This window comes from Plectropomus leopardus, chromosome 22 (assembly GCF_026936395.1).
Source record: "Plectropomus leopardus strain MGB_pleo_1.0 chromosome 22, ASM2693639v1, whole genome shotgun sequence".
NCBI classification, from domain to species: domain Eukaryota; kingdom Metazoa; phylum Chordata; class Actinopteri; order Perciformes; family Serranidae; genus Plectropomus; species Plectropomus leopardus.
In genome coordinates, this window is record NC_142197.1 from 16,558,388 (window position 1) to 16,573,150 (window position 14,763).

The 14,763-nt window shown below is 37.0% G+C and overlaps 1 protein-coding gene across 1 annotated transcript; it reads right to left on the minus strand.

Moving 5' to 3' along the window:
• Positions 1-90: 90 nt before the first annotated feature.
• LOC121961436 (solute carrier organic anion transporter family member 1C1-like) lies at positions 91-14,721 on the minus strand. Its single transcript, XM_042511424.2, has 15 exons — positions 14,178-14,721; positions 13,642-13,752; positions 12,118-12,259; positions 11,489-11,621; positions 10,256-10,380; positions 9,994-10,140; positions 9,743-9,841; positions 8,099-8,353; positions 6,625-6,789; positions 5,059-5,254; positions 3,999-4,164; positions 3,348-3,532; positions 3,063-3,127; positions 2,853-2,970; positions 91-1,850 (listed from the first exon to the last, which is right to left on the minus strand). The coding sequence occupies exons 2-15, from the start codon at positions 13,690-13,692 to the stop codon at positions 1,637-1,639; spliced, it is 2,061 nt and encodes a 686-aa protein (XP_042367358.1). The 5' UTR covers positions 13,693-13,752; positions 14,178-14,721; the 3' UTR covers positions 91-1,636.
• Positions 14,722-14,763: the final 42 nt, after the last annotated feature.

Consider the following 14,763-nt stretch of genomic DNA (forward strand, 5'->3'; position numbering starts at 1 on the left):
TGTATAAATTGAGGGGCAAAAATAAGTAAAAGCTTTTTGCAGCCTTAGCAGAGCATTTCTCTTTTAAATAATAGACTAATGATGTGATCATTAATTGTGAAAAATTGTCTTTAATGCTTATAGATATACTTCAAGGACAATCAATGAAACTGTAAAAAAGAAAAAAGGATAAGATGATGAAACAAAATGTAGCAACATACTAAAACTCAACATATAAATTCTCATAATTAACAGCAGTTATATATTAGCTGATGATACATTTTCGTTGATGATTATGAAAATAACAGAGTATCCTTATCCTTTTTTAACCACTAACCTACTTTTTTTTTTGCATTTTTCTCTTGCTTTCTAACTCTTGAGCTGTTGTAACGTGTGAATTTCTCCAGTGTGGGATTAATAATGTTTTGTATTGTTTGTCTTATCTTAAATAACAGAGTAAAACAAGTACAATCAAGTTTAAGTTACACTCTGCTCATTCATAATCCACTGTCTGAACTATAGTGAACTTATCCAGACACCAAACACTGGTGGTTCAGGAAATGTGTTGTACCAAGCAGCAACCTCCAAGGCTGAAAAATAAAGCCGATGTGATAGTGCCAAAAACTGCAGTTCCTCTAGTGGCCACTTGAGGTTGGCTCCAAGAGCGAGTAAATGCCCATGGACCCCAATTTTAATATGACCAACTTTACAACAGAAACAGCCTGGTACAAAAAACTGTTTTGGTCTCTATATCTAATTTCAACATTCATGATAACTGTACTTTAAAAAAAAATATAATGTTATTAAGGCTTGCATAGATAAGGGCAGGGCTGCTTTGAATGACAGGCTGTTGCTACAGTCTATAAAGTGTGACACTTCCATCCCAAAACGGTCACTTCTGGGTTCAAACATCCAACATGGATTCAAAACCTCCACAAACCAATACGCAATGAAACAAGGCTATTGGCATTATTTTTGTACAGTCTATGGATAAGATTTAACATTTCTAACAAACTCTCAGTCTCACTGAAAAACATGAAAGAAAACATTGTCTATTACCAAAAAACATGACCAGTTGTTAATATTACAAAGTGTTGCTACCACATGTTTGGCTGTCAAACACTGCAGTTGTCTTGTGCTGGTATTTAAAACTATACTAAACTATACACTGTACATATATTGGACATATACTGTATACATGTTGGCAAAACAGTCACTGCACGCAAATGACTTTAAAGCTGTAGGATGAGACATCACTATCATTATCTGACCTAATACTATTCAAGTATAAATGCTAGACAGCCAACTGTTTTGAAGTAGAGCTAAAAATGACCTCTAAGTTGATGCATTTTTGGAAAGATGTGGAATGCACATCATTTAATGTCATTTGATTATTTATATTAACACTATGCTCAAGTCCAGATCTTTGACCTTTGAAGTGAACAAACTGTGGTAGATGTTTTCAGCACAATATCTGTGTAAAAAAAAAAAAAGAAAAAGAAAAAAAAAGAAAAGTAGTGTGCTGCTCGAAGACCAAAGAGCGCTGACACTGTACCATGCCCACATTAGGTCATATGTGTGATGGATGCATCACAGTACTTGTGGAAAATCTGTCGTCCACCTGCATTATTCAACGGCGTTGCCTTCCTCAAACACCTTAAACAGTGCTCTCATTGTCTGCATCTTCTTTGGTTTGAGCAATGTTGATGTTGGCATGTCCATTGCCTGCCGTGTCCCCCTCCAGTCCATTTTCTTTGGCCGGATTCTTCAGTGCTAACTTCTTCTGTCTTTTGACAATTGTGAAGTAGAGGAGTCCCCAAAGCATGTTGGAAAGGCAGTAGAGTCCAGTAATCAACCCTAAAAATGTCATTCTGAAAGTAGAGTACATTTTAACAAGTTAAATTCAGGTTTTTACTTCACTGAATTGCTCTCATGTCTGAGTTCTGAACAAAACAACTATTCTATCGAGTGAAACTTGTGTATTGAAAAATAGGCATAGAAATCCATTAGAGACTTTCAAAATGTTAATGAAGGTGGGACTAGTTCTTGGCCAGAAACAGCGACTTCCTGGAAATTTTCAAATATGTAATCATCTGTAAAAAAACAAACTTGAAGTCTTAACTATTTGGATTTTGAACAGATGAAACAAAAAGAGGATATAAGATGCTGAATTATGAGCTTTGGAAGTGATGGTGGCACCAGAGCCAAGCCGGCTGTTGTCAGTCTTTATGCTAAACTCAGCAAATTAGACGCTGGCTGTAGCTTCATATTTAAGCTAAATTCTTGAAAGTGAGCATACTTCTTAAAATATCAATCCTGGTACTGGAAATGCCTCCAAAATGTTGGATCAGGTATCAGTGAATATGCACCGATCCAATACCATGTAATTTATCGTTAAACTCTAAAGTAGTTTTAACACCCGCTTAAAACAGCATTTTTACCAGAAAGTAGCCTACACACCAAGTTGTGCTGTGCAGTCACCAGCAACTACTTCTTTTAGGGTAGCAAAGAAGAACTAATATCACATAAAAAATGTTAGCGTTAGCCATCAGCAAACTAGATAATACAAGATAGTTCTGTAGCGTTCATTTTCTGTATTTGTTCATGTTTTATAAAGGGTTTAACATGAGCCATGCCATAAAACAATCAACAATAATTTCAAATCCACACAGAGTTAGTTGTATACAGCTGTTAAATTTTTCTTTAATGCAATGGTATTGGATCAGTACTTGTTATCAGCCAATAGACAAGTTCAGGGATCGGAATCAGTATTGGATCTAGATAACATTTTCAAATGAATAACACACATCTTCCTCAGGAATATTATGTGTAGGATATTCAAGCAATAAAATAAGATTCTGCTTTCACAGTACCTGAATGCGTCAGCGTCATAGAGTCGACATGCTCCACGGCCTCCACAATGCTTGGTACCCCACTTCAGACAGGTTCTGTCAATCAGTGCTCCAAAATATATAGGAGGAGGTATCCCACCTGAAAACGCACAAGTAAATGTAACTAATGTTGCTCCCAGTAAAAGGATGGGCCTGTAACCTATACATTCAACAACTATTTCTGTTACTCACCCAGAGTTCTTACTATCAGTGTCTGCATACCCAAAGCCAGTGACTTCAAGTCTGGCTGTATGGACCTGGAAGATTATCACAAACATTATCATATCAGACTCTGACATCACCTTTCTAGCTTAAAGAAAACGCAATATGTAATATTACATAAAATAGTGTTACTGAGGCAGCTCACACAAAGTCACAAAATCAGGACATATGCCAAAAAAACGATAAAACACTGTTGGACATCATTATACTCAGTCATAGAACGATGTGAGCTCTTCTAGCTTAAGCGTCTCTGACCTGAGCAGTACGATGTATCCCGGCGTGCCCCCACAGGCAGAAATGAAAGACCCCACGACAGACAAAGCCATGTAGATTTTGAATATGTGATCACAGTTGCTCCTCCTGGGGCACTGGCCCAGCACTGCGGACATGTTCATGCCTGGAGTCATTATCTCACCAGTGCAGGTGCAGTTATGAAACACCTAAAGAACCAAAAGACAAAAATGTGAATACTTACTTAATCTACCAGTTTTATCTACCAAAAAACTTTCCAAAATATATGCCTAGTCCCAATAAGACGCCGTCCCTTTTACTAGCCCAGTGTGGCGACACATTTTGACAAATAAAGGCCTTTCTCAATTAGAAGCCTGGTCTGGCTGTAATGCAGTTTGTTTTTATAGAAGTTGTTTGGATGTATAAAACTGGATTGTTGGCTACCCGCTGGAGATAACCTTGGGTAGCTGCTTAGATCATGCATACAAAATGTATATATGTTTATTTTTAACTTTGTCATCACTCAGTAAATTTAACTGACACCATGAGCACCAAATAGAAGTATTATTGGAGTAGTGATAAAAAGAAAAGAAAAAAAAGAAGAGATTAGTAGATGCAGAAGACTATTAGAAATTAAATTATTAGAAGTACTAGAAATATAAGTTGCTGACTTACTATTTCCTTTCCAGTGCCAGTGGAGGTCTGGCAGCCTGCCAGGCAGGGCGAGGCATACGTCACTCCATTGTAGGCACAAACTGGGTCCCAATGCTTCATTGAGCAAGAACAGCCCATGTTGCACTCTGACAGCAAGGTCTGTTGGTTGAAGGACACTTGAGGAACCCTGGTGCACACAGACATGGACAGAGATGCATGAGAAGGGGATAAATGCCTTTCTACGTAGATCATTCTTAAATCACGATAGAGTCAAAATCATCTCAACCTTTGACAAATAAGCTTATTTAGCATGTTTTCATGTTGTTCACCCAAAAATTGTAAGAAAAATATACACAAATTTTACTGTAAAATTGTGGCAAAATACTGGCAGCACTAGTTACCAGCATCCTACCGTTATTTTACAGTATCAGTGCCATAAATTACTTCAACAGTATACTACTGTTAAATTAATGACACTATTCTACAGTAGACTGTGGGGTCAACAGTTTGATATTGGCTCAAAAATGCATAAACATTTAAAGTGTTTCACTGTAATTTGAAGAAAAAAAAGCCTTTTTTTTATAGCAATTTGTTATTGTAAATTTCTGTGGAATTACATGTAGTTCCCAGTATCCTACTATTATTTTATCATGGCAATACTATAAATTACTTCAATAGTGTATTACCAGTAAATGTATTACACTATTCTACAGCTGAATGTGAGGTTGACAGTGTAATGATGGCACTAAAAGGCATCAAGATTTACATCGGTTTTACTGTAATTTTGAAAAAAAAAAAAAAAAAAAAAACGAACCAAAATTTTACTGTTAAAACTTAGCAGCAGTTATATTTGCTTGAAAAAGCCTAAAGATTTATGTTTTACTGTAATAAAAAAAGATGCACATCACATGTTAGAATTTGGCCATATTTATAAAGCATCTTGTTACACTGTAAAATAAAAAAACAAATAACTACAAAAAAGAAAAACAATAGACTGAGTGTAAGGAAAATTTGTAATGCACCCATCCCTTTCCTAACTCCACTAATGTTCATGTAAATGGGCGGTCTGCACACCACTCACCCCTGATATGTGACTGTGAGACCTGCCACCTCTGCCTTGTCACAGCTGATGAAGACCTGCATGAAAAGCAGACATAAGGACCCGATGGAAGCCGTCATCGACACCCTGGCTGCTCCGATGACACCCAGCTTAAAACGCTTCAGTACGAAACCTCCGGTGATGATACCCAAAGCTACTGCTGGCAGGTTAAGTATACCTGGATGGATGAATGGAGAAATGCACGATCAATATACTGGAAATACCATAAAATTGGAAAAAAAAGTCCCTCTTATCAAAATTGGATGCCAAAATGTAACAAAAACACTGCATAACACTTTGAAGAATACAAATATAAAGTGATATGGGGCATTGGGAAATAATGACATGGATGTATTTGAATATCTATTATTTAGTGTAGGTACCATTCCTAAAAGCCCTGTCAGATGAACTTTAGTACACCGTCATCAACACTGCTTGTCATCTTCAAAATGTAAACACTGGAAATAATTTAAACTATTTCATATCTATCACATTATCATTTTAAGAATTTATCAATTTATTTTAACAATTTCAACTGTGTAGTCATTACTGTTAGCAGATGATTTCAGCGAGGCCTACATAATTTCAGCTATTTAAACAATTTTTTAAGTCTATTTTAGCGCATCAATTTAAGCCATACGTATATCCATTACTTTTAGCAATCTCAAAAGTTTATTTAGTACTTTTAGCTAACTATTTCAAGATGTTATTCATTATTTTAGGTAAAATTTAACCATTTATGCATTTATGGCTAACTAGCTCAACAGCTGTTTTTTTTTTTACCTTACACAACTGTCTGAACTGTTTACAATACTTTTAGCTAATTATTTCAACTATTTCATTATTATTTTTAGGCAAATTTTAACCATTTCTGCATTACTCTTAGCTACATATTTTTGTTTCCATTTAGTTAACTGTTTGAACCATTGATCCATCACCTTAAGCAATATTTTAACCATTTATTCACTTTTAGCCACCTACTTCAACTTTTTAGGCTTTTCTTAACTGAGTACTTCAACTTTTTTCAATGAATTTGGCTAACTATTTTACACAATTATCTATTACTTTGGGAAATCAATTTTAAAAATGTGTCCATTAATTTGCTAACTCGTGAACACTCTGGACCCAATACTGATGTCACACTGTGCCAGGTTTTTTTCAGCACAACCATATTTCCACGTACACCACGTTGTGTGCATTTGCATTAAAATGGTTCTCCACAGCACCTGATTGCTGTTGTTCTCACGTCACGTTTCATAATAGCAGGTGATTGTCGAACAATGACTTTAAAACATCAATATGCCAACAAAAACAATGCTAGCTGTGCTGGTAAACAGTCATTAAAAGCTAATCATAGCTTAGGGTACTACTTTCCAGAGAAACACAAAAGGAGAGCTGACAGTGGGCTACTTAGTGCTTACTTTTCAAGCCAACTTTATCTCTCGCAATCACACTTCCCTTCAATAACATCATTGTTTCAGTAGCCTTGGGCTCCAGGCTGTAGTACAGGAAAGACAGAGTGAATGGGGATCAGTTTTGGCTCTGTACCTATGAGGAAAATGGCCTTGGAGGCGGACTGGCCGTAGATTTGCTCCAAGAATTTTGGCTTGAAGGTGATCATGCCAATGAAGCCGTTAACAGCCACAAGGTACATAAGGACCATCAGCGTGAAGATCCTGTTATTGAAGAGTCTTTTCAGAGATGGAATGAAACCTGTGAAAAACAAAACACAAAGAGAGATTATAACACTCAACGTATAAAATTAACACAAATAAGATTTTAAGCAAAAGTGTTAAAGGATGGATCAGAGATGTGAGCATTTTTAACTTAGCATTAATTTTAGAAAGTCTTTTAGTTGAGTGTTGTAACTGTATATAGCATTGATATTTGTGTTTTTACTGTAACTATGTTTTAATTCTATGTTATCTTGATGTAAATATTTACCTTTTGTCCTCTTTTTATCATAACTGTTATTTTGTGCATGTTATTGTTTGTAACCTTGATATTTTCTATTTTTTTCTTCTTTTTCTTTACTAAAAGCCCAACTAGAGACAGGAGTTGGAAACTAGTAATAGCTATAATCTCTAAATGTGAAACATTAGTTACTACAGCCTGTTTGCGACAGGCCAAAGTTGCACTACGTTAATTTGCATTTTCCCTATCAAATAAACTACATGAAAAAGCATAAAATAAAAGTAGATATACTGAGAAGCACAATAGCTTTCTTATTATTGACAAAGTAAAAATAGAAATGTATCGAGTCAAAAATAATTTAGTGTCCTAAGTCAAAATAGCAACCCTTTTGAGAATGAAATGCCTGTTTGTTTGAAATGTTGATGTTTAAAAACTTTCTATCTATATCTGGCTAATGTATGCTTGTGTTTATTTACATTTGGCAAAATTACCTAGATTGACATTTATTTTCTGATTTAACTCCCGCACTAGATTTTATCTGGCATATTTTAATCTTATACACATATTCTTTTTTTGTTACCTTTAATCTTCTCATCTATTTTGAACTCTTACTTACTTGCTACTTTTTGAAAATATTATCACTTTAATATGATCACTTACAAAGGTGAATTCTGTTTTGACATAACGTTGTGAAATGTTCAACTCTACAACATTACTGGCTCTTAGCTTATGCAACAGTTTTTTTCTGTCCTGTGGTGTCATTCAACTTTTGCCAAGATTGGGCAATTCACTGAGTTGGTTTGTCTGGGCTTTACCTGGTTAATGATTAAACACATCAATTGTAAATTTTCAAAGTGACAAATGTCTTGGTGTTTAAAATTGAGAAAATCACTGGAGGCATGCATTGTTTTGCTGCTCATAGAAAAAGCTGTGGAACTTGAAATAAAAACATTAAAAAAAACTACTGCAAACAAAAAACCTACTGGAAAACCTTATTTCTAACAGAAATTTCTGTCAAGTCATAGGTGATGAACCGCCCTTAAATGCAGAGTTTTGCATGTCATCACCTTCTCAGTGCTTTGTAGCATTTTGATACAAAAGCTTGTACCTTTAGCCAGCTCCTGGAATGTAAGCGGCTTCTCCTCATGTTCTTGGTTTTCGTCTGGCAGGAAATTCTCCTGCTCTGCCACTGTGGCGAGCTCTGTGGCCTTACTCTGGCTCTGCTCTTGCCCCTGCTTGGGCAAAGACTTGGGCAGGAACCAGAATGGGATACTGGACAGCAGGATAATGGTGCCAGTCACTATGAAGCCCAGCCACCAGGCCCCCACCCAGCGGGAGTCTTTGTGGTTGATGGTGACACTGTCTGGGAGAGGACGAGCAAAGACGACAGATTATGGACTTTTATTGGTGCGCTTTAACCATTTTTGGTGTGACAGTTTACATATAAGCCAGGGGATGTCAGGGGCTATCAACAGCTCTAATCCAGGCAAGTAGTAAATAGTAAACTAGTAATACTAGGTCAACATTTGAAACTTAAATGACAAACTTTTTTGCTCTTTAACGATGACCTTGCCATAGAGAGGAAAGGTTAATTGTTTTGCTTAAGGGCCCTTTGCTGCCAGATTTTAACTAAGGGTTTATGTGTAAATTGTCTGCACACAGCCAATTACTCAATATTGGTCTTATCAATATAGGCTATCACTGATAAAGGAATATTTCACCCATAAAATGACCAATTTTGTATCAGTTCCTCACTCTGTGTTACGCTGAAGTTTGTGAACACTACTTTGTTTATCTTGCACGCCTCCACGGTGAACAAAGAATCCCAAAACAGGGGGGCTGAGTAAGAGTAGCACACTTGTGCAAGCATCTGCATTTGAACTTGTTCATGCCATTGCATAATTGATGTAAATAATGAGGTTTTAGCAGAAATGCATGTGCATGTTTAATATGTAGCATTGGTGTACTCTATGTGATGACCGGGTATACGCCGCTTACACACTAAGAAAGCTCCAGGATTTCTGTATACACACTTAAAAATGCATGAGAACAACTTTTGTGACAAAACCTTCTTTTCAGCAAATTCTTTGCACAAATATCAGATCAAGTGATGTGACAACAAACTGAACAAATGCTCAGTGCATAACGTGTTACAGCTGAACAAGTGTAACGAGTGATTTGGATGCGCTGAGAGCTGACAGTTATTGGCAATCAGAGAAGAAATTAGCGGTAAAAAGATCAAGTAGTGATAACTGTACAGTGCAGATTTGGGAGGGTGGAGGTTTAGAAGTTTTGATATAGTTTTGCTGTTATTAAATGCAGTCTCCTATTACACTTCAGTTCAAGAATTTTTTCTGTTTTTTTTCAAGTTATTTTTCACTGTGCAATAAATATTATTTTCCAAGAATATTGGTCACTCATTACATTGCAACTGCATTTATTTTGTGTATGAACTTGTGTACAAACTTTTTTGCTGGTATGTGAAAAACTGGAGGATGACACATGATTTGTATTATGATGGCGTCTTGTAATCCCATGTGGGATGGGCAAGAAATGGCATGACACATAAATAAAAACTAACTAACTAACTTACAAAAAAAAATATTCTTCAGGAATTCAACGTAACCCAAATGGTCATTTTGTGGTTGTGGTATTCCTTTATTGGATAAAAACTACCCAAAACACAGTCTGCCCATTTTGCCACATTAACAGGTCTTGTTTTTTGTCCCTCTTATACTGAGAAGAGCCATACCTAAATCCACAGATCCAACATCCACGTAGATCTTGGCAAGGAAGGACCCGAGCATGAAGCCAAACATGGGTCCTAGGATTCCCACTGTGTGGATGCAGGCTGGGGAATGGCAAACCAGAGAAAGAAAGGTTACTGTCACATCGCTCAAGCATTATCCAAATTACGCAGGGGAGGCATACAGAGAAGCAACAAAACACAAATAGCAGGACATTTTGTAAAATAACATGTTTGGAGAGTAAAAAGTAACTAACCCAAATAGAAAGGCGTGTTCTCTTCTCTGGAGAAGTCGTCCAGGTAGGACACACCCAGAGGCATGACTGGAGTTTCTCCAATCCCACGCAGCATGTTTCCCAAAAATACATAGATCCACAGGGAAGAGCCGGCTGCCTTTTCACAAGCTGAGGGAGGAACACATGACTTAGATTGTGAAATGAAACTTGACAAAACATGGAAATCGCTTCCTTCTGCTTTTCTGTATTTATTGTTGTGGCATCTTATCTGTTTGCCATTTACCTGTTCTAGCGTCTAAATCGGGTGCCTCATCTGCTTCAACCAGGCTGTGATTGGCCAGACAGGGCAGGGTACTCTCAGTGCTGTTGATATTTGTAGTGTGAGACATGCTGGTCTCATATTTATACCTGGAAAATATTGATAATTATTACACTGGCTGTAATATTTTACATCTTGAATACATTATATAGACAAAGACATCCTAAGTGTTAACATCTGTTGCTTTTCTAAGAAGACATGCAAAGTTGGGTTTAACGCACTATACGACCAAACATACTGTGTGTGTCTTTAAAGGGAACCTGTTGTGTTCTTATTGTTTTCTGTCATATATATGTAGTGTTATAAAACTGGATGTTCATATTAAACGTTGCAAAAGTTTCCAATAACAATACATGTATATAAAATTAAATCCTGTGTGCAAAAAACTCAGGCTTTAAATTGTACCTTATACAGTTTTCTCAGTTATAGCACAGACTGTATGAGGGAAAAGGTATTTTTTGAACATATAAGTATGTAAATATGTTCTAGTAGAAAACCAAAAATACAACACTAAATCCGAACATAATCTGAGTTTAAGAAACCCCTTTTAAATCTTAACATCTCATACAAAATCTTCTCTAGTGAGATGCACATTGACTCCCAGGGGTCACAAAAGCCTTAAAAGTTACTGCGTGCCGTTGATCTTTGGAATTTAATTAACTGTGAGTTTTCCAAGGAAGTTTTAATCATCTAACCCTGTCTTTCAGCAGGCAGGGTCTTGAGTTAAGTTTTAACACTTAAAGCTAATAAACTAAACTCCACACGGTCTGTGTTCTGAAGATTTATTTTCATCATGTAATACTGAAAAGAGTGCTGTGTGCACTGAATTACGAGGCAACGTGATATATACACAGGTTGGGTCGTGGCCTCAATGTGGGGTCAACAACAAATTTCTGCCCTGATGCCCCAAACTGCTTAATCTGATCATATGCACCTGTATTAGCTTTAATTACATGATTTTACTCTTGCATTTTGCAAAGGGAGGTTTCAGTCTGATATAGTGTGTCCTGAATAACAGTGGCTCTCTTTCCATTGTAGTTGAATTAAATGCTAAAAGTGTCTTGGAGCAGCTCAACCTTCAAGCAATATATAATTTGATTCCAATTAATGATTTGTATGATTACTGCAGGACATAAACCACAATATGACATAACCAAAATGTAAATATTGAGAAGTTCAAAGAAATTAGGTACTCACAGTCCCTGGAAGAAGTGAGGCAAGGCGATGAGGTAAGATCCTGCAGCCATGATTACACAACCAATACCAATCAGCCTGGGACGATGGAGCTTCGCGCCAAAGTAGCTTACAAAGGCTATCACCAACAGGTTTCCTGGTAAGGAGAAGAATTACAACCCTCTGTTAACTTGAATGAGGATTAATTATTTAGTCTTGCCTAATAGATGTTCCAAATGCCATCAGACAGAATGGATCAAATCCTATAGTCTTTTCATGGGGGCTGTGATGCTCAAAAAAAGCGTTTCCACTGATTTACAGATGTCACTTTCTTGATGTAAGTTTATGGGAAAAAGTAGTTTTGAGCCCAATGACATCATGGGACACAACCGCATGCTGTAATTCAACAGTTTGGCAACTCTGTCAAATTGGCTTTGAAGCCCAGTGCTGTGTCTTCAGGTTTGTATGAAAGTGGTATTGATCTTCTCATCTCTCTCAACAAGAAGGCAAGAAAGCGTATATTCCAAAATATCATTGTTTTTCTTTTAAAAGTGAGGATCGATGCTTTCATCTACTACACAAATCCAATACCGAGCTGATTTTCTTTTCTTTGTTTACCATCCAAAATCTAGAAGAGAGATTGCTGCACATACCCATTTCAAAGCTGCCATCTATAACTCCTATGAGGGAGCTGGGGATATCAAAGCGCCTCTCAATCTGGGTGATGGAGCTCTTCATATAGGCTCCACCAAAGGCTTTGGAAAAGTATACAAATGACATAGAGGCCAGGAAGAGCTGGAAACACAGAGAACAAGCATGTCTGATGAAACAGTTATTCTTTAGATATGCTGAAGGATGTTTGATTTGATTAGGTTTAATGAAAAGGGTTTCTCAAGTGGTGAAAGTGTGTGTGGAAGCCTTTCGTAACGTGGTTATCTTTCTTCAAAGAGTGAGAGGATTTATCGACTTTTTTGCAGTTCCAGTAATGCAATGAAAGGTTTTTTGAATGAGGGTCATCTCGATACAAAGAATAAAGGACATTTGTTAAAGAAAGGGTGAATGACTGCATTTACAGATAGACTCCTCCCGTTATGGATTAGGCACACACACAAAACCTAACACACATTTAAAGACCTGCAGTACTTCACACCTGCTTCCAACATTGATTAGATTAACCTTCTTTTAGATTAGATTATTTTAAAAGTGAGCTTATGTTTAAAAAATCGTCTCTTCATTTCTACATCATGCTTGTGTAAAACAAAGACATACAAGATACAATCTGTCACACCATATTTTGTCAAATAAAATTGGTACAAAGTTTCAGTTCTGGATATCAAATGGAACAATGTTGAGTGAAATGTTAAAATCTTTGTGAAATAATTTGAGTCTTTTTTTTTTTAGTTTGTTTGCTTAAATGTGTGTAGCCACATCCTTGACATGCAGAAAGTTAAAGATTAAAAGGGATTCAGACTAGGCTGTAGGTCATAGACTTTTCTGTGACTATGTTTAGAGAACAGATAGATTTTAACAGGTAAACAAAAATTTTATATCCTCCAGAGTTCAACACTCAAGAAATTAATATTATGAACAAATATTAATTGCTACTGATCTGATAATGTCCCATATCAGCCTGCTTTCAAAAAGCATGTAATAAACTGTTGCCATAAAGGTAAACCAATTAAGAAAAACAAACAAACAAAAACCTAATGGTATGACTATAGGTCTCCACAACCACTGCATATAAACGTTCTAATAGCTTTATCTCTGTGCGCTTGTTTTTGGTCAGCATACATTTTTACACTCGTAAACAGCTTTGTTCCCATTCCAGGAGCAAGAAAAAAAACATACTTTTCATGGACTTAAGGTCTTACTTGGTGTCAAAGTCTCAGATTTTATCTGGTCAAGTGGAATATTGGGCTTTTTTTGTTAATGCTTTGCCTTTTACTGCGCCATCAGGTTGCACACAGATTATAGCGACACACAAATGAAATACCAAGACATACATGGAGATAAGGCTGAAGAAAAGCAGTTTCACAATAAGGTTTTACGACTTGTTACTATCACAAGACTATTTGCATTCTCAAACATGGATTTAAATTACTCTGAGCACTTATGAAGCACTGAGCCATCTTCCCTGACACTTTGAAATACTTGGAATAGGGTCGCATTTCACCAACCTTCAGCTTGGAGCAGCAAGCCTCACGTGTTTTTTTGGACTCCACACTCATGATGCTGCTGACGTGCTCAACAGAAGAAAGGAAGCCGAAAAAAAAACCGCAGTGAAGGACCTGCAGAAAGACACCAAACTTATGAGCACATTAGAGTTTCGGGCAAATTATGTTATTTCATCAGATTTCATTAATTTTCTTTAAAATATCAAAATTTCAAAAATGACCTACTTTCTTCTCACCAGTTTTTCCAGATTTGGATTAAATAAGGGAACTGGTTAGTGATAAAGAGTCCATGGTCAGTGTTTCGAGCATAAAATTACATTGCCAACCTGTCATAAATACTGGTATTTATATTTTGAAGAGGCTTAACTTTGAGATTTGTTATCAAACTCACTTTACTAGTCTGTTTTCTGATCACAGTGCAGACAATACACCAAAAACCTACACTAAAAAAGGTCGAATGTCCTTTTTTCCCTCAATGCATCTTGCAGAGGACCTTAAGGCAGAATTATAAGTATTGAAAAAACAGAAAAAGTATTTACCTTAGAGGCGGCAGTGGTCTTGTGGAGGATGGGATGGATGTGGTGAAGTAGCTGCAGGCTCGTTGTACTTGGCAGGACTTTGCGCTTAAAGCAAGAGCCTTATCACTAACAAACTATAACATCATCAGTAATCAGTAACCCAGCCACTCGTGTGCACTTGTTGATCATGTCAATAAAAATCCCCTCCAACTCCTCCAGTCCTCATGCACGCACACACGCACGCACCACAAACCCAAACGTGACTTCTGTGGTTGGGTAAGGTCCAGTGGGATACATGTGTGACCAGCACCGGAAGGTTCAGAGGTTCACTGAATGCAAACACACGCACATTTATGGCCCGCGTACACTCGCACATCCTCCTCTGTGAACATCATAAGCCTCCTGAGAATCTATCCTTTTGAACGCACAACAAACAGCAGCAGCGTGAAGCTGGGCCAAAGCTTATTTTACAAGCCGGCTGTTTCTGTTGGTTTGCTGTTTTCAAAGAGTGAAATGCTTTCCTCTTCTGGAGATTCAGCTTTTGTAAGGCTGGGTGTTTCCTTAGCATGATCAAAGTCTTCCTGTCCTATTGATAGCTCCTAACAAT